Source organism: Monodon monoceros, unplaced genomic scaffold (genome assembly GCF_005190385.1).
Source record: "Monodon monoceros isolate NGI ecotype Baffin Bay Population unplaced genomic scaffold, NGI_Narwhal_1 Super_Scaffold_19, whole genome shotgun sequence".
In the NCBI taxonomy this organism is placed as follows: domain Eukaryota; kingdom Metazoa; phylum Chordata; class Mammalia; order Artiodactyla; family Monodontidae; genus Monodon; species Monodon monoceros.
The window spans coordinates 52,576,948-52,597,820 of NW_021703775.1; the positions used below are offsets into that span (position 1 = coordinate 52,576,948).

The 20,873-nt window shown below is 34.7% G+C and overlaps 1 protein-coding gene across 2 annotated transcripts in view; it reads right to left on the reverse strand.

Annotated features, from left to right (window-relative positions):
• Window positions 1–4,128: 4,128 nt before the first annotated feature.
• Window positions 4,129–20,873, reverse strand: part of PPM1B (protein phosphatase, Mg2+/Mn2+ dependent 1B) — an 80,560-nt gene continuing 63,815 nt past the window's right edge. The window contains exons 4-6 of one of the 2 annotated variants that reach the window (XM_029231714.1): window positions 17,342–17,453; window positions 16,891–16,948; window positions 4,129–5,883 (exon numbers count right to left, since the gene is read on the reverse strand). In XM_029231714.1, coding sequence (XP_029087547.1) covers window positions 5,854–5,883; window positions 16,891–16,948; window positions 17,342–17,453 — 200 coding nt within the window. In that variant the 3' untranslated portion in view covers window positions 4,129–5,853. Of the gene's footprint in view, window positions 5,884–6,737; window positions 7,791–16,890; window positions 16,949–17,341; window positions 17,454–20,873 lie in introns of those variants that run through there. The other variant, XM_029231713.1, reaches the window with a different exon arrangement.

The window sequence follows — 20,873 nt, forward strand, 5'->3', positions numbered from 1 at the left end:
GAGTAAGAATACATTTGGCATACAATCACTAAAGATGAATATTGCCAATATTACAGAGTAGGGATTTTAGTCAAGGTGGGAAAAAATCCCAAACCTTTTTCTTCTACCTATGTATAATAAGTTATGGTTCTTTTGTGCTCCACTGGAGCTGTGGATACTAAGAGATAAAAGAAATAACTAATCTCTTAACACCAAGATCATGCACCCCCTCACTCCTGAATTAGAAGAGCACAGTTACCAGTTATGCCTGAGTGGGAAACAATGTACATAGTTAAGAGAAATGTTTGCCAGATAGAATAAAACAAACAGAAAATAAGTGAGAGGACTTCCCTGGTGGTGCAGTGGATAAGAATCCGCCTGCCAATGCAGGGGACACGGGTTCGAACCCTGGTCGGGGAAGATCCCACATGCCGTGGAGCAACTAAGCCCGTGTGCCACAACTACCGAGCCTGCGCTCTAGAGCCTACAAACCACAACTACTGAGCCCGTGTGCCTAGAGCCCGTGCTCCACAACAAGAGAAGCCACTGCAATGAGAAGCCTGCGCACCACAACGAAGAGTAGCTCCCGCTTGCTGCAACAAGAGAAAGCCTGCCCGCAGCAACGAAGACCCGACACAGCCAATAATTAATTAATTAATTAATTTTAAAAAAGAAAATAAGGGAGAGAAGATACCATTGCCAGGAAAGCCAGCAAGAAGCGAGAATCAGTAGTGATGCGGCCTGAAAAGCAACTTACTCTGTATTAGTAGCTACACTGTTTTACTTCCAATTACAATGTAACATCCATAAGTCACCAGAACAATGGGCAAAAATAAACGCTTATCATTTTCATTAAGGTTTACAGAATAATCCCCAAAGTTGAATAGAAAAAAAAAAATCTTACACAGCAATTGAGCATAAAAAAATGACAATGCATGGGAATTCCCTGGCAGTCCAGTGGTTAGGACTTGGTGCTTTCACTGCCGTGGGCCCAGGTTCAATCCCTGGTCAGGGAACTGAGATCTCGTAAACCACATGGTGTGGCCATAAAAAACAAAAACAAAACGACAATGCAAATTGTTATAATGTGAACCTAATAATTTATTTGCAAAAGCAAGTAACTCTCAGGATTGCTTTGAAATAAATTCTAGTCTTAATGATTACACTAGCTTTTGACTATCTTACAGATTTTACGCACATTGTGCATTGTTTTTTTGTTTTCTTTTGCGGTACGCGGGCCTCTCACTGCTGTGGCCTCTCCCGTTGCAGAGCACAGGCTCCGATGCCCAGGCTCAGCGGCCATGGCTCACGGGCCCACATATGGGACCCTCCCGGACCAGGGCACGAACCCGTGTCCTCTGCATCGGCAGGTGGACTCTCAACCACTGCGCTACCAGGGAAGCCCTGTGCATTGTTTTAATATGTGAAAATCACATGGTATTTTTTCAATAATACTATTTAGCTACCCAAAACAGAATGTGTCCTAAAATCTTTATCAAATGCTTTCCCTTATCAAACCAGACTAATTTCAAAATACAAATAAAGGCAATTTGCAAGAAGAAATATAAATACGAGATGTCATTTAAAAATGCAATCTAAATTCAGGAGAAGGATAAGATTTGGCTAGCAAAAGAAATTCAGTGGACATCTTCAGGTTAACTTCAATGACTGAAGCTGAATAAAAACTCAGTTTAACCCAAAACATAAATTGCTTGACAGACCATGAAAAGACAAGACCCGACTGAATCCTACACATCTGAGAATAAACCTGGCTTAGGGAGAAAAGAGAGTTGCAGTCATTCTTCGCTATCCAAACACACTTAAAACCAAAAAGTCAAGTAACAAGTATCTTAAGTAAATATTATAATTACCATGCCTCATAACTGGGCAAGAAATGTGTAACAGAAATTGAGTGCTTTTCCTTTTTTGTCCGCCCTAACCAGGGATCAAACCCATGCCCCCTGAAGTGGAAGTGCAGAGTCCTAACCACTGGACCCCCAGGAAATTCCCAAGAGTGCTTTTAAAAAAAAACACTTCCATGGTAACTTTCCCCAACCTTGTTGAATGTTCAGAAAATTTTTAAATCTAACAACAAAAAAAATTCAGCATAAAACCCTGACCCACTTAATCACCATTAAAAAAGAAAAGTCCTGTCTTTATCTGGCCCACCTGAAATGACATCTCAGTCATAGTAAAATGATTTTATTTAAAATATGAATTTAAAAATTCAATACTGAAGTGAGACCTTCTCAAAGAAATAACACAAATCTACAATAATTGAAGACCTCTTAAAAGATTTAAATAATTCAAATATATGCCATACAAAAATCAAACTCTACTGTTAAACAATCTTAAGTCATGAATTTTCCAAGTTGAAACCCATCATAGGAATTTTCTGGGAGAAAAAAAACCCAACATAATATTAAAGCCTCCACCTTGTTTATCTTGCTAAGTATCAGTGTAACAGTAAAGATATAAACACTACCTCTCTCCCCCAAGTAAATTTTATGTCAGATCTGTATGTCTTAAGATTCACTTACTATGACATTAATATTTGGAATAAATGACATTGTCAAGCTGTCCAAAAGGATGAGGCAGCAACTCTGAAGGTCTGGGGGTCCCAGAGAACCTTTCAAGGAGGTCCAAGAAATCAAAACTATTTTAATAATACTAACACTTATTCTTTTTCAAAGTACTGACATTTGCACTGACTGTGCAAAAGAAATGGTGGGCAAAACTATAGGCACCCCAGCATGAACCAAAAAAGTAGCATCAAACTAGTCAATTTCAGTTAACAATGTTCTTTAGCAGTAAAAATTTCATTACACCTCTACCCTTGAGTACACATCTTTTTAATATCCTATATGATGAAATGAGAAGTACTGGCTATACAGCATGCTGAAGTGTGATGGCTGCCTCTTATGTGATTATTTGAGATGTGTGCTGAACTAGTAGCCACTTTTCATGAAAACTGTTTTTACTTGAAAGAATGACGCAGACTATGGTTGTTCAGCAGACATTTTCTCTGAAATGAAGAAAGCCCTGTCACTTAAGGAAAACAACTGACAATATTTGTGGCCAATGATAAAATTTCCCCTTTCAAATGAAAGTTAGAATTTTGAAAAATCTGTATCCATCACTGTGAGCTTGACAGCTTTCTAATACTTAAAAGATTGTTCTGATGAGATCAGTTATATTAACATTATAAACATAGCATAATAAGATGTCAATGTTCTAAAGAACTGCATAATTCAATGAACCAGTATTTTCCAAATGACCAATGCATGATATTATAAAATCATGCAAAAGTCAAAGATCTACTATTCACACTGCAAGACAGATCAAATGGATTTTAATGTAACAGAGAACAAAACTGATAAAGTTTCAGATTTCACACTGCAACTAACCTTCAAGAAACTACCCATTCCGAAGTTTTGATAATGTATCAAAGAGGAATATCCACAATTACCTGAAGCTATTAAAATACTCTCAATACATATTTGTGTGAGGCCAGATTTCTTCATATACTTCGAACACAGTGCCACACTGCAACAAATTGAATGCAGAAGCAGATAGGAGAATCCAGTACAACATTAAAGGATTTACAAAAATGAAAACCAGTGCAACTTTTCACACTAAATTGTTTACAAAATAATTATTTTCATAAAACAATGCTATTTATGTTAACAGGTAATGTAAAATTTATTGGTTTTAACTTCTAATACAATAAATATCAACAGATATAACCCACAAAAGCAAAAGTTCTTTGGGATCTTGAATTTTTAGAAATATAAATGGGTCCTGATACCAAAATGGTTGAGAACAGCTAGACTAGGGAATTCAGATTAATAAGTATTGAATATGGGTTTTTCTTTTGCTAACTCACACATTATTTATATTTCCAGGGCCACCAAACCCCCTAAGAAAGATTTTTTTAAGTAGTATAAAAAATGTTTTTGGAGTGGATAAGGGGTTACTTAGTATTGTCCTTTAGAGTTTGGTTAATTCTTACTTAGAATTATAATTCACCTACATGGTTTTGTATGAAAATTTTCACAATAAATATTCTAACTATATAAAATGTTTAAAATAACATTCAAAACTGGACTTTTATTTTTAAATATCATATGAAATAGTAATATGTCACACTGTTTTTATCAATTCTTTATTTAGGTAACAAGTTGGTTATGTTCACTGCATTGTATGAAACATCACAATATCATACTGGAAAGGTACTATCAGTACAGGGTTGGATCAGAGTGGACAGTTTGAACAACAAACCATTTTGCATTCTTCATTCCCTAGCTTTTAACAACCCCCCAAACCCAGTCAAGGGACAAACAGCTTTTAACATTATCATGTAAAGCACTTCAACTTACAAGGCTAAAATCTAAAGAATAAATAAAATATGTTGTGGCAATAATTCCTTTTTAGACCAAAAATCAGGTGCACAATAAATCAAATGATCAAGAAAGCTGTATTCAAATGTGTGGCTCTCCAGAAACAGCTTCAGGAAAATGTTACAGAAAATACCATGAATTCCATTTCACACAGGACCAGATGATGACTCATTTTAACTACACACAAGGGCAATTACATCCTGCTGAAACACAATTTAAACAGATAGAAAATGTTTACAAAGCATCCACAACATGTAAACCATGTACAAATGGATACATTCATTGCTTCTCCTACCCCAATAGCTTCTTTTAGATAAATATTTCACTCTTCATGTTCAGCATTAACTGGATACATGCAAAACTCAAAAGAATTCAAGGATTCAAGGTTATTGTAAAAATAGAATTAAACTAATAATCTTCAAGTACCTTATGTGACAGCCACTCCGTACCGTGCCCAATGTTATAAAATGAAAGGTTACTGAACCCATGAAAATATCTCTGTAATATTTCCTTAGATCTAAAATAGATAATTTTAAATGTATTTATAGTCATTTCAGTGATATTCTGAGCTTTTAAAATAACGTAAACAATTAAAAATTATACCAAATTACACAAAACTTGTTGTATCTTAAAAGCTGAAAAATTAAAACTATAGAAACCCACATGTAAAACAAAAATCACAATTTACATTATAAAGGCAAATCTCATTTAAAAAAATTTGCAGCAGTGAGATGTCAAAGCAAATTATAAATAGCCATAAATTAATCCATTTGGTTTCAAGAGGTTTTCCTACTGAGAGTTGAAGGATGTGGTAGGTACATGCATAAAATTTGTAAAGGTTTATAATATTATTGCCAAATACACTTTATCTTGAAGCAGGCAACATTACAATTTGGACATTATTGGAGAACCCAGTTTGGTAATACAGGTAAAATTGGAAAAAAATTAAATAACAATTAATAATAAATATAAATCCTATAGTAAATTGCTCAAATGAAATTTTAAGTCACAGAGCTGCAAAAGGCTTCCAACTTGGTGAACTGAAAAAAGGAACATCTCATACAATTCTTTACTCTTACATGCTTATATGTTGTGTGTCTTGTTTAAAAAAAAACAAAAAAACACATAATGTATCTTCAGAGTACAGCTAACTATATTCCCATGCACCTCAGGCATATTCGTTATTTGTGGTGAAATAACTCCATTGGTTTCTAGGGTCAAAAGTTCAATATAGATGTAACCAGTATGCCTGAGGTTGGCAAAAAATACTGTAGTACAGGCAATGCTACAAGTGGCAATTACCAGAAAACACAAATATGAACAAATGATGGGAAATGCTAATGATTTTCTGCTCATATCACAAAACGCTGGGAATCCACAAGAATATTTTTTCCCTTGTACTGAAGAAAATTGTGATTAAAAGTTTTTTTCCCCCAATTTTCAGAATCAAAAGCATTTTAGAAGGCTTATAAGGCTACCATGGGTCTTCTAGATCTCCAGCACCCTACAGGAAGAGAAAAGGAAGAATATTATTATTATTTACCTACACCACTTCCAGGTTGGATTGAACTTCAAAAGAAAACAAAATTAGATGAACAAGTTACCTTCCTTTCTTTGTTTGAAAAGGTAATTTTTACATAGAGGTGTGTGTACTGTTTATTGTGTGTATCCACACATGGATCTATCTAACATAGACAGATAACTGGTTGGGTTTTTTCTCCCCTTTCCACCAAATGCCTTCCTCTTTCTCAAACCACTTAAAAATATTCTGGCATTGGAAAAATAGATCAAAAAAACAACAGCTACATCCGAAGATTCCAAAGTTTCAACTTATGGTACCTTAAGCAACTTTAGACACATGATAAATATAAAACATGAAAAAGATAAGTTAAAATGTTCTACATACACAAAATAATTGTTTTTAAAAATACTTTCCCATGTGACTGAGTCATCTGTATTTTAAAAATTCATTTTAGCAAAAGCCAAACTCATATGTGCCACTATTTAAAATATCTTATAATTCTTGCATTTATATCTGATGAATACTTATAGCAAAACTCACAGTCTTACAATCTTTAAAAAGCTCATCACGGCAATTTTCTGACATGTCTACATGTGTCCATACTGTGTCCAAAGATTAATATTTTGTATCACAAAAAGGGGATAAAAAACAGAATAGATTTACTTTGAGTAAGCAAGACTTCTCAAAAATCTTTTCCTTTTAATTAATGAAAACCGCACCTAGCCAAAGTTTTCTAAATTTTATATACATACAAATGAAATTCAAATGAGTATTTTTCCAATATACCAAACCTGGTTGTTTTCAAAAAATTAATTTAAAAATAAGTACAACATGCATAGGTTATTCCACATCACATGCTTTATTTGGACTTAAACACTTATAATTTCATTCTAAACACTTGGTTGACATACATTTTGATGTATGTAGTTAGGCTATACAGAATATACAAACCAAAGCTGTATGAATAATACATAGGTTTTTCAAAAATTATGTCTCATAAAGAATACAGAGAAAGGAAAAATAACCACACATCCAGTACCTCAGAACTACTAAAAAATAAAACTACAGAGATGTAAAATATAAACAAGTCAAAGAACACACAAATTATCATCCTTGAAAAAAGAAATTACAGGCCAGCATCTGCCATTCTTTGAAGAACTAAAATTACTAAAGAAAACATAAATTTATTACAAAGCTAACTATGAGTGTACTAATACGTGAAGCAGTATAATTCTACATTAACAAGTTCTTCCACAACGTAAAGTAATCTTGCTAATTGGTAATCTCTAATCCTATCGAGTATGAATTTAACTACTGACTTTAATAACTGGTAGCCTCATTTCTGGCATACAATATGAAATGACATATAATTTTATTAAATTCAAAGTACTCTAAATAGCCAATTTTAAACTATCTGATAAAGATGTATGCAAAGGCCTTCTTAAAAAACAAGGCTATATGACTATAATAAAACTAGTTTACCAAGATTCAAATAACAAAACGGTTATATAAATGCATACATTATACTTCCTAAGTAAAAACCATCAAATCAAAGATCACAAAAATATTACCACAAAGTAAAGTCATAGTTTTTCACCACTCATCTTTGTCCCTGCATCTTCAGTACAGCTGTCTAATTCAGCAAGATCACTTTTTGATTCGGTATGGCTTTCCTGCATTGTCACTGGGTTTCCACCATCACTGTTCGAAGGAGTAGCTGTAGCAGCTTGTTCAGCAGGGTTTTCTTCTCCCTCTACTTTAGCTAGCCTGTAACTAGTCAGCATCTCCTCCAGAAGTTGTCGGTAGTTTCCCCTATGATTAATTCTCATTTGCCTGAGAGCTTCCACCAATTTCCCCTGTGATCCACTTTCCTCTGCTTCATCGGAGGCCTTTTTTTAAGATTCAAGACCCCAGTGTCAGTAGACAAACTAGGATATCACATGTATTTCATAACATATCACAGCAAAACACTCATTTCTCTACCATGAGTAATATAGTCTAAGAACGAGAACATTTCGTTAAATAAGTATCAAGTGTTACTTGTGTCAATTAACAAAATTTCCAATTGAAATATCTCAAGTAATTTTTAGCAAATGATCATGAACTAGTTTATGTTTTATTTCACATCGATATTTGAAGCTTAATCTGAAATTTACTTGGCTATTAAAATTCAACACCAACACAAGCATCTCCTAAAACTGACTTACTTAATTAAAAAAACAATAATTGGCTATAATTATTTAGTACAAAAGGAAATTAGTGTTTAAAGCAATAGGAAAGGACAGAAAAGGAAGCCATCAGATTCTTCATTTCTGCTAAATGACAGGAAGGAGAGGAGATACAAAATGTAAAATTATATAAATTTAAACTAGATTTTGTGGGAATTGTAAAGCTTCTGTGGATAAAATTTCTATTTACTTTTTGTCTTTAAATATTTTACTAAAAACATCTCTAGATTAAAATAGACAATCATTTTAATCATTATGATATGAATAGTAAACTACTCAATTCTTTTATATTTTATTGAATTTTGTAAAACCTACAGGTTTCTGCAATAGTAGCTACTTAATCTTGTTTACAGAACAAGCTCTAATATCCAAGCTGATCATACTGATATGCTGACAGGCTAAGAGCAAGTCAACCTTGTAATATGTGACTCCTGATGTGATGCGTTAGGGAGTACAAAGTTATGTCCTGTGTTCTTGCCGAAAATGTTTAATATGACTCTAATAAAGCTAATTCCCAATTTACAGGAAAACAGGGAATAAAGAATCACGTGAAAGGGCACCACAAGGAAACAATCATATGATCCAGAATGTAGGACATCCTATAAAAAGCTGGCTTAGACTCTTCATATTCAGTGTTAATGGGAAAAAAAATTGGGAGCTTCATTAAAGGCTTGCTTAACGTGCTTGACCGGTAACAACTGGACTAGACAATGTAACAATTATAACAGTCATTCTATGGGCAACTGGGAAAATTTGGACTCAATATTAGATAATATTAAATTTATTATCAATTTTCTTAGGTATAATAATAATGTTATGGTTATGTATACAGAAAAATGTCCTCATTCTCAAGAGCTGCATGCCAAAATATTCACAGCTAAAATATTATATCTGCAATTTGCTGTCAAAGGTTCAGTCCAAAAAAAAAAAAGTCATCTACGTATAGAGAGAGAGAAAGCAAATACGGTAAAATGTTAAAACATGAGTCTAGGTAGAAGGTGTACAGGTGTTCACTTTATTATTTCAATTTTTCTATATGTTTGGAAGTTTTCATCATAAAGTGTTGGGAAAATAAAATACAAAAAGGTTACTGATATAGATGATCTGTTACAAACTCTTAACCATCTTTGGAGGCTGTTACTCTATAATTCTACAACAAAGATAATACTACTATAACCACATAATAAATGGCAATGTTTATTAGAAAAATCAGAGCACTTGAATTTTTTTTTAAATCGCCCCTGTGGCAAAAAGCAAGAGATGATACTGTGTACAACATATGTTTTATGTGTAGGTATATGTGTGTTCTGTCCATATTTTTTAGGATATTATTATGTAAAATGTCTGGGAAGAAAGGAAATACAGCAATATAAAAATGATAATAATGGGTAGTGAAGTTTCAGAGGCTTTATTTTTTTTTGAATTCTCCAATTTTCTACATCAAGCATATTAACTATCAAAATAACTTTTTTTAATTTGCAAAATTTATTGTGTGGAGAGAACATAATAAAGTGTGCTCTCTGTTAAGATTTTTCTCTTTTTTCCCCCCTTACCTTTCCTTCTGTACTAAATAAATGTTATTTCCCTAAATAAAGTTTCTCATTTGAATCTACTCAGGAAAGGTTAAGATGGAACAATGAGATAAATGCTTGCTAGTCGTAAACCTTATCAGTCTTTAATCAGGTCTGCCAAAAGGAAATTTTCTATTTGAGAGTATATCACAAAGAACTTTTAATGGAGGGCATAAGACTCCTCTCTGCCCTCCAAATAAAAACCCCTCAAACCAACAACTCCCTTTGACAACTCCCTAGGACACAAACAAAATCTGCTTCAAGTGGACAGTTACACATAGAGAGCTCAACCTTGGTTTTACATCAGAATCACCTGTAGAATTTTCAAAATTATACAGATGCCAAAGCTCCATCCCATGATATTCATATTCAGTGGGCTGGGGTGATTTTCTTAAAGCCTGATAGGTGATTCTGACATACGGCAAAGGTTGAGAACCACTGATAAACTGTCTTACTTCTTTGAGCTTACTGATACGGTTGGATCAAAGGTTGTTGTATTTGGATGTATCTCACTCTCCATGTGACACACTTATTATTACAGTAATCATCTGTTTCTGTGAATTGCTGGAATAGTGGGAGTTGGGGAGAGAAAAGTAGTTGCTTTATAAAAAACACATTAAAACCCAAACTGTAAATTAAGTAGGGATGGATTTACAATGGCCAATTGAAAAGAATTTGAGTTAATGACCACATTTAAGTCATTTTATATTATAGCAAATTACATTTTCCTATTGTGCTAGATAGACAATGGATGGGTGAAACCTCTTCCCCAGCCATTTCATTTGATTCTTCAAAATAATGTTATACAACTCTCTCATGGATTCTCATTAATATCAGAAAAGGAATCTATTGTTTAGCTGCACCTTCTTTACCTGAATTCACACACAAAGCACATCACGTTTATAGATTTATCACAGCAATTAATTCCACCTTGCAACTGTTCACAAGTCTCTCCAAATCTCTGTAAAATCTCTGAGATAAAGATAATTTCAATTCCTTTCTGTATCCTCCCTACCACCTAGAGAAGGAAAATTAATGCCTGTGGCTAAGAACTTTATATACATAATCTCATTTAATCCTTACAGGTACCCTACGTAATAGATACTGCAACTCTAGTTTTTATAAGTGAAGAAACTAAGGCTCAGAAAGATTTAAGTTATTTGTCAGGGTAACAATGCTAGTAAGTGACAGAACTCAGATTTGTGTACAGGTGTCATTAACATCAATGTCCCTCTGAATGTTCTTTTGAATACACTATGGTAACAGTTTTTGCATACTAAGTGCCTCATATAAATAGACACTTACTAAATATTATTGTAGAATTGGACCACAAATTATTTCATATTGAAGTCTATAATGCATTTCCTTGTCACAGAAAAATTAATAAAATTATAGGACAAAAAAATCAGATGGGATGGTTTAAATTATTCTGCAAAATAAATTTAAGGCAATTACAGAAATGGGAATTTAGGACTTTTCCCTCAGATTTTGTTTTTAAGGTTTTACTGTCATCTAGACTTACACAGCTTGAGAATCAAATTCCTCATTATGAAAACACTGCCTTACACCAAATAAGACACAGGAATATGGATAAATCAAGCAGAGGGCAAAGAGAAGGGGGGAAAATTTTTTTTAAATGGAATTTAACTAGCTAATATTTATTTGCAGCAATTTTTTAAAAATAGCTGTCATTAGTGAAATTCTTCAAATGATTAGCTAAAACAGTGGAGAGAAAGTGAAGAATGCTAGTATATTTACTATGTTTTTTGGAGTCCCATGCCCTGCTTATCAGGTTAAAAATAATTTTTAGAAGATTCTCAAATATGACTTCATGAGATACAATTAACAGTGACTAATAAAGAATCTAATAAATTATGTTATCTTCAAGGATCATGTAAACTTCAATCAATCTGAAATAATTTTAAAAAGCCACTTAAATGGTCAAGACCACATAGCTACAAGAAGTGGTATGTCAAATGACACCTTAAAAAATAGTGACTAGGGCTTCCCTGGTGGTGCAGTAGTTGAGAGTCCGCCTGCCGATGCAGGGGACACGGGTTCGTGCCCCGGTCCGGGAAGATCCCACATGCTGTGGAGCGGCTGGGCCCGTGAGCCATGGCTGCTGAGCCTGCGCATCCGGAGCCTGTGCTCCGCAACGGGAGAGGCCACAACAGTGAGAGGCCCGCGTACCGCAAAAAAAGAATCAAAAAAAAATAGTGACTAAAATTAGTGCATTTTCAAACAGTGTAGGTAGGTCTTCTCCATAAAAATGCTTTGACAAGCGAAAAAGTAAACAAGAAACAATTTACAAAAAACCTAGTATTCACAAAATCCTAAAACTGTGATATAAAAATATAATTGATCTATTTGAAATAAAATTAAAAAGAAGACTGTATATAAAACTTAATAACGTGAAAACAGAACAGAGAGATTTTGGGGGGCTTTTGTCCTGTCTTTCCTCCCCTTCTCAAAATCCAAATGCCTTAAAAAGTTTTTTTAGTTAGAATAAATATGTGTATTTAAATGAAAAATAACTAATAAGACACTGGGCTTCACTACTTAGTCTCAACAAGTTTATAAAATATTCCTCATCAAAAAACAGTATTTTAAGACTATTAAACATGAGATTCACTAAAGAACGGGAAATGATTTTTCTTGCACAACAGACAGAGGTGGGGGTACAGACACATATGTAATCTCTAAATATCTTAGAAGGGCTGCATGGAAAGGTGTAAAAGGAATAGTTTTTGGAGTCATTCTGAGTTAGATTCAAATTCTGGCTACTCGATTTATCTAGCTTTGCAACCTGGGCAAGCTACTCTGCACCAATTCTTAGTCTTCTCTGTAAGAGAAGGGTGTTGAGGAGATTACCTATAACTAATATTTAGATATAGATATACAGATATGGCTTAGCACAAGTAGGAGTTGGGTAAATACAAGTTCCCCCTTTATCATTGGAAAATCATCAACTTACATAGCTACCTGATCAGTGGTATACTGATTCAAAAGCATCTTAAGTCTCCATTGAGGGAAGAGGTGAACCTTTTGGCATGGAAAATATAAAGCTCAAAAAATAAACTTTCCTTCTAATTAGTAACCTCATATTATTTTTTAAAATACATGACTTAAAGATAGTCTTAGCCATATATACACTACCAAATGTAAAATAGATAGCTAGTGGGAAGCAGCTGCATAGCACAGGGACATCAGCTAGGTGCTTTGTGACCACCTAGAGGGGTGGAATAGGGAGAGTGGGAGGGAGGCTCAAGAGGGAGGGGATATAGGGATATATGGGTACATACAGGTGATTCACTTTGTTATACAGAAGAAGCTAACACAATATTGTAAAGCAATTACATTCCAATAAAGATGTAAAAAAAAAAGTCTTGCAAACTACTAGAAAGAAAGAAACAGAAATATTTCTAACTTAACTAGTATTTATTGAGCTCTCAGTGTATGCCAGGTGAGAACTCAGCACTGCTGTAGGTGCTGTGATATAGCCATAAACAAATCAGATGAAGTCCCAGATCGCAAAGAATTTAAATTCTAGTAATAAAACCGGACTAGCATTTTTTTAGATAAACAAGGACTTACTGTATAGCATAGGGAACTATATTCAATATCTTATAATACCCTATAACGGAAAAGAATCTGAAAAAGAATATATATATGTAAATACATAAACAAAACAGAAAACTGTATATCACTTTGCTCTACACCTAACACTAACCCAACACTGTAAATCAACTATTCTTCCATTAAAAACAAGCTAACTAGCATTTTAAAAGAAGGGCAGTCGGGGGAGGGGGTGATTCCAGAGCCCTACCTTATATAACAACTTAAAGCAAAATGCAGCTTTACTTTTTCTGATCCTCTGGGTGATTATTCTTTTGGGAGTCACAGACTCCTCTGAGGAACTAATGAAAACCACAGACTTACTCTAAATCATTAAATAATGTGTATGCACACACATAAATACATCTGCAAAAACTTTTGGGGGATTCACGAACTCCTTTATTAAGAATTCATGCTTAACTCTTTTCCACAGATTTTGATTTTAAAGCTGGGAAAATATCAATATTGCTTATATTAAGAAGACTGAACATATTCCAGAAAGTTGCAATAAAAAAACAAAAATTTAGTAAAGCAACTTAAGAAGAGTCCCCTAAATAATGAACTTTCTGAACATATTTTAAATGATTTACTTTGACTTATATCCAACTGGGCTTTTAAAAATACTTTTATTAATCAAAAGATTTTTTTAATATAAGAAAAATGAATAAATCCCTATTTCTAATGGTACTACTTATAGGCATTCACAGCAGAACAATTCTATCTTGGACATACAGTAGACATTTTAGGAATCTAAATAATCTCTGATTTACTCTGACGAGCATTCATTTTTTAAAAATATCTGAATAAAAAATTATTTTTGTTATTTAAAAAAATTAAAAAAAATAACACCTCCCAACTGTCTCCTCCTCTGTATTTCTACCATACCTCTGTCTTTCCCATTCTGCAAGTTAACTACATCAGCCCCTGCCACTGTGTACTTCCTGGCAGCATCTTCCGCATGGCACGGATCTAACCAAGCTGAGAAGCATTTACGGAGCACTTCTGTGTCTAACTCACTGCTATAGTAGGTAAAGTTAAGAGCTAAGAATTTAATCAAACCTCTATAAGTTCTTCAGTTTTCTGTTTCTTTTGTACTTTTTAGTACATTTCTTCTACTTGTGATTATGGTTCAACATTTTTCTAAGGTTGTGATTATTCTGAAAGGGTAAAGTAATGTTTCCCAAAATAGGATTCTGGGCTGCAAAAGTGAGTTTTTACAGTAAACAAGGAAGTTTCTCTAATCCACACATCTATGTACTAATGATGAGTTTATACTTATCATCTCTGTGATCATTTCACAACTACTTGACTTCCAGCATCTCTTTAATCTAATATTGCGTATGTTTCTAACAGATTAAAATACCAGATACTCCTTTGAGTCTGTCATTCTTATGCTGCCAACACAGGGTGGCTCTACACTCTAAAATACAAAGTTCAAAAGGTGTGTCCAGTCTCTTCACAAATACTTCTGGCATCCTGAATTCTTATTTTTCACCATAGCAATTCTCTGCTCTAGCCAAAACGATGTCCTCTCTTTCAAAGATAGCTTAAACTTTGTTCTTGCCTTGACCACCCATGTGAACTATCATCCTCCTCCTTTACTTTCTGCCATTCAAACCATTCTTCAAAACCAATCTTTTCTCTGAAAATCTGACTTCCCAAGCAATCACTGTACAATTCACATGGCAATTAATCACATTCTATATTTTGTCATTTCTTTTTATCCTTTAGTAAATGATGTGAAACCTTTTTATTAATTAATTTGTATGTTTATATCTACATTGCCAGGTGCATTGAGAGTAGGGATGGGGGACCATGCCTTGTTTCATAGTCTCCTCCCATATCAATTCATTACACAGTGGATTGTCAGTGTTTAGTCTTAGAAAGCTTATATATAAAGGTGATTAACTATACATCTCCTTAATTTATAGTCATATAATAATGGTCTTTAAGGCCAGTTTTATATCCGAGCATCTCTTCTGAGTTTCATGGTTCTGTTGCCTATTTATTCACTGTTTATATAGCTACTATGTATAATAAGTATTTTCTATTTTTTAAAAAAGTTTAAAATTCATCCTTGGTAGATGTTAAACAGAAATTCTGCGCTATAAACTCTTTTTTTTTGGAGTAAAAGCTGCCAACGTTCTTGAGAGACCAAGAAATCCAGCAAGTATATTATGAAATAATTTTTTCAGATTACACACTGGGGTTGCATTTTCAAACACATGAGGGAACAGGAGTATTTACATGGCTAATAACGAATCAATAACTATTTGAGGTCTCATTTCCTCCAAACCTGGTGATGGATGCTGTGTGGAACCTATAATCTAGCTGAAGAGGTAAGACTCTCTTTACTCTACCTCCCAATTACTACCATCTTTTTAGTTGTATCAACATCCTATTCTCACTTGTTTGATTTAGGGTTCTTTAAATCCATCACATGACATATCTTTATTTTTAATTTCCACATCTTTGTATACAATTCTTAATACTTTAAGGGACGTGCCACAAAAGAAAGTCTCAGAATCACTGCTCCAGGCCAAGGTATAAATTCTGTTATTAGCAATATATAGTATCATTCATTCAACTAACTAAAATGCATTAATTATAAAAATTTCCCTTTTTGTCAGTGTAACTTTTATTGTTAAGAAAAAAGAAATTATATGATATTGCTGTACAATAATGAACACTGGAAAAAATGCAATTGAGATGATACATAATTTCTACCAGTGGCCAATGTCTCTCTCAAGACCTGCCAAGAGGAGCTAGAGACTTGGAAGGTGAGTCTATTTCTTCTCAACAAGTTTCATTACTATGTTTGGCTCCCTTAAATCTCTGAAGCATACATGTTAAAATTAAGTTGTTCATTTTTAGATGCCCAAAAACTTGAAAACTCATAATCTGTCTCTGATTGAAAACTCATAACTTGTCTATGAGAAGACAGTTAGTTGAATTACTGACTTTGAAATTTAGGGCAGTTTTTTTAAAAAGGACACTGTTTTGCCTGCTCGTACTAGTATTAAAATAAAACAAAAAACTTAGGAGCAGCTGATCAGTATTTCTAAGGAAGGTAAAGGGACAAAGAGTTTTGCTCTGATGAAGCACAGCAGGATACAACAAAATGGTTATCCCAGTTCAACATATACACCCACAGCACAACAAGAATGTTAAAAAATTATCCTCAGGTGTTCAACTGGGCACAAAGGGGCACTGAAAGGTCTACTCTTTAAAATAACAACATCACTATTGCTAACTTCCAGTGATGCTAACAGCCTGCTGGAGGAGAAACTGACATATTTAAAAGCACATTCTTTGTTTGCCTCAAAATTAAGATTTAAGGGAGAAAGAGAAGGAAAGGCAGACATACAGGGAAGAAGTACAGCCCACAGAAAAAGGTATTTGATGCCCATTAAATGAAAACAAACCTATCTACAAAACAGAACTTTATCTCTACCTTCCACTTCAATATATTTCCTTTAATTTTAACTGACTCCTTAAAACGAAAAGCAGTCATAATTTCCAGTATTTATATTATAAAATTATTTAAAATACTTAAGAAATAAAATAAAGCTTACCCCATCACTTTCTCTATGTGGATTCAGCCTACTATAAACAGCTTCAATAACATTGCGCCTAAAAAGAAATATGCTTTAGTTTTATTAAATTACATACAGTTGTTAAGCTTCTGAGTATTTTAAATAATACTTCATATCTTAACTACACTCAAAAATTAATTGCCTCATTAAATACCTGCCAAGAACATAATATCTGCATTTCACTCAGAACTTGATCCTGCACAATCCATTTGTTCTCATTTACCAAGGAAAGAAGGACCTTCATCCTCAAAGAGTATAATAAATAATGCCTTGAAAAGAAAATCTCTTCTCGATGAAATTTTAGAGTTCTTCTCTAGTATAAGAACTATTAACCCATTTCATCTTTAGATAATTGATGTACTTCTTACCAAAAATTATTTAATTACTAACTATAAATGAAGTCAAAATTTGTTCTTTTCCTTCTACTTACTTGCCGGCAAGACCTCCCCCAGGAGGCAAATTCGGGATATTTTCTGCAGACAAGATGCGCATGACATGGGCAAGATCAGGCATTCCTTCCTCACCAGACTTCTCCATAATTTCTGTAGGTTTTTAAAAAGAGTTCCTAAATTAATGTGATAACTCAGAATTCACACAGTGAAACAAGAGGTACTATTTGGTAGTACCTATTTTAAAATATAAAATGCAAATATTACCTTACTATCACACAAGGAACAAAAAAAGTAAGATAAAAAGTTATTTGCATATATATATATACTCATTTTAGCATTATTCATAAAAGCAGAAACTGGAACAAATTAAATGTCCAATAAAAGGACAGTTAAGAAAATTTTGGTATAGCCACTGAGTGAAATGGTTTATAATCAGTAAAAATGATCCCTATGAGCACAGCACAGCCACATGGAAAAACACTTTTGATCTATTATTTTATATAAAAATATAAAAGTTATTAATGCTATAATTACAGGAAAACAAAAGCAATGGAAAGATAAGGACTATAAGAAGGGGAAAATTAAAAACTGTTTTATAGGTTTTTTGATACCTAGTTGTGTTCCACAATTTATTTAAAACAGAAAAGGAAAATAAATCTCAGAACTTGCTAATACTCAGAACAAAATAAAACATTTCCATGTTTCATTTATACTTACAATTTATGGAAAACAGATTTTTAAAGCATGATCATTTGGCCAGTATTAAGACATAAAATCCTCAAAAATCAGACAACAGCAAACTTACTTTTAAGACAACAAAAAAGCAGAGTCCTAAGCAGCCCTCAAGATGCAAACTCCAAACTGTTTCCCATGTGTCCCTCACAGGGACTTCACTGTGACCTTGATTTTCACTGCTCCCATTCAACTCTGCTCCGACTCCTAACTGTATCTCCAAAGGTGCTATTCAAAGAAACCTTCTATATTTTCACATATACTTCCTCCCTTGGTTTGGAACACTTTTTACACCAATCCAACCAGCCTCTTTGTATGGTTAAAGTGTATTTATACTTCAGGTTTCAACTTTATGTGTCACTTTCTCAAATTCTTCTCTGACCCACACCTGGCATAGGTGTACTGCTAGATACTCCAACTGTACATGATATTTACTAGATCATGGACCGCAAGCTTCTTGAAGGCAGGATTGTAATTTTTCTACGTTACACTTGTATCTCTACAGTGCAGGGTTTCTCAAACTCAGCACTACTGATGTTTTTGACAATTTTTTGTTGTGAAGGCTGTCCTATGCATTGCAGAATGTTAAGCAATATCCTGGCCTCACTCACTGGACGCTAGTGGTACCCTCTCAGTTATGAGACCAAAAGTGTCTCCAGACATTGCCACATGTCTCATGAGGGACAAAATCCATCCTCCTCCCCACACCGGCCGCTGAGAACCACTGCAGTCTAGCACTTCACCAGCCAATTTTCACAACCCACTGGTGCCCCTGCAGTCCAGTCCTCCACCATCACCTGCCACCTGCTTTAATGCATGATTCCTAATTGGTCTCTTGGCTTCCTCTCTTGTCCACTCTTGACAATCTCTTCTTCACATGGCAACTGAGAGAGATCCTTCTAAAAGTCAGATCAAGGGACTTCCCTGGTGGCACCGTGGTTAAGAATCAGCCTGCCAATGCAGGGGACACGGGTTCGACCCCTGGTCTGGGAAGATCCCACATGCCGGGAAGCACCTATGTCCGTGCGCCACAACTACTGAGCCTGCGCTCTAGAGCCCACGAGCCACAACTACTGAGCCCGCATGCCACAACTACTGAAGCCTGCACACCTAGAGCCCGTGCTCTGCCCCAAGAGAAGCCACTGCAATGAGAAGCACACGCACTGCAAAGAAGAACAGCCCCCGCATTCCACTAGAGAAAGCCTGCGCACAGCAACGAAGACCCAATGCAGCCAAAAATAAATAAAATAAATTTATAAAAAAAAGTCAGATCACGTCACTCTCGCACTCTTCCAATGACTTCCCAGCACCATTTGAATGAAGTCCAAAGACCTCATTTTAGTCTGCAGAGCCCTACATGATCTGCTTCTTAGCAATCTCTCTTCATCTTTCACTTTTCCACCAGCTCATTCTCATCTAGCCACACACTCTAAGCATATTCCCTCCTCAGTCCTTGTTGCTCCCTTTGCTGGAATGTTCCTCCCCAGATAGCCACTCTCTACCATATATGGGTATCTGCTCAAATGTTTTTCCTCAGAGACCTGCCTAACCAATATTCCTTGTTACTGTCTGCTAACTGTTGTTTTTCTTCTATTAAAAAAAAAAAAAAAGGTCTCTACCACATTATAAACTCCATGAGATCAAGAATGTATTTGTTTTGTTTTCTGCTGCATTCCCAGTAACACACATGCTCAGGGACAGCTGAAGAAATGAATACATGTAGAAAGTATTCACCAAATATCTAATCAATTTAGGTTAAAGGCTATTCCCTGTTTAACATTATACCTCCCCTCTGCATTCCCAATAAAAACACATACAAAGACTTGCCAATACACAGAATGATTTCACCTCAAAATTTTAATGTCAGATTACATGATCTAAAACCCTAATAGAAATATAATGCTCTTGAACAATGCTACCTTATAAAAAAGAAGTTAGGTACCAAGGCATATTGATGTGTAGTGGCTGCTTTTTCAAGGATTTTTAAGTGTTTTTTGATTGAATGATTAATAATCAAGTATCTACCACAGTCCCCAAGACCATATCATATTATTACATATCTGTCATCTTTGCCATATAACATATATTTTGGAAACTTTAAAACTATACAGAATAAAATTAATATTAAATGTTAACCCACATTGAGCTGAACTGACCACACATTTAAGAAATTAAAATTTAGGGGGCTTCCCTGGTAACAAATTGGTTAAGAATCCACCTGCCAATGCAGGGGACATGGGTTCGAGCCCTGGTCCGGAAAGATCCCACATGCCACGGAGCAAGTGAGCCCGTGCGCCACAACTACTGAGCTGCGCTCTAGAGCCCGCATGCCACAACTATTGAAGCCTGCGCACCTAGAGCCCATGCTCTGCAACAAGAGAAACCACTGCAATGAGAAGCTTGCGTGCTGCAACGAAGACCCAATGCATCCATAAATGAATGAATGAATGAATAAACAAACAAATAAACAGAAAAAATTAAAATTTAGCTGTTATAGAAGAGTTTATAAAACCTACAGTTTGCTGAGGACTTAGGCACCGTACCAGGTACTTAAAGTTATCTCATTTATTATTAAACCAAACTGTATGGTTGGTGTTTTTACCTTTAGTTCACAATAAAGAAACTGGAGCCTTAAGAGATTAGGCAAGTTGGTTGAGATCATGTAACTAGTAATTGACCAAATTTTAGAGTTCTTCCCCAAATGAAAACTATTTAGTTTCTTCTTTGTGAATGAAGAAATAGGACAATAAGAAAATTCAATAGATAGCTAGTGGGAAGCAGCTGCATAGCACAGGGAGATCAGCTAGGTGCTTTGTGACCACCTAGAGGGGCGGGATA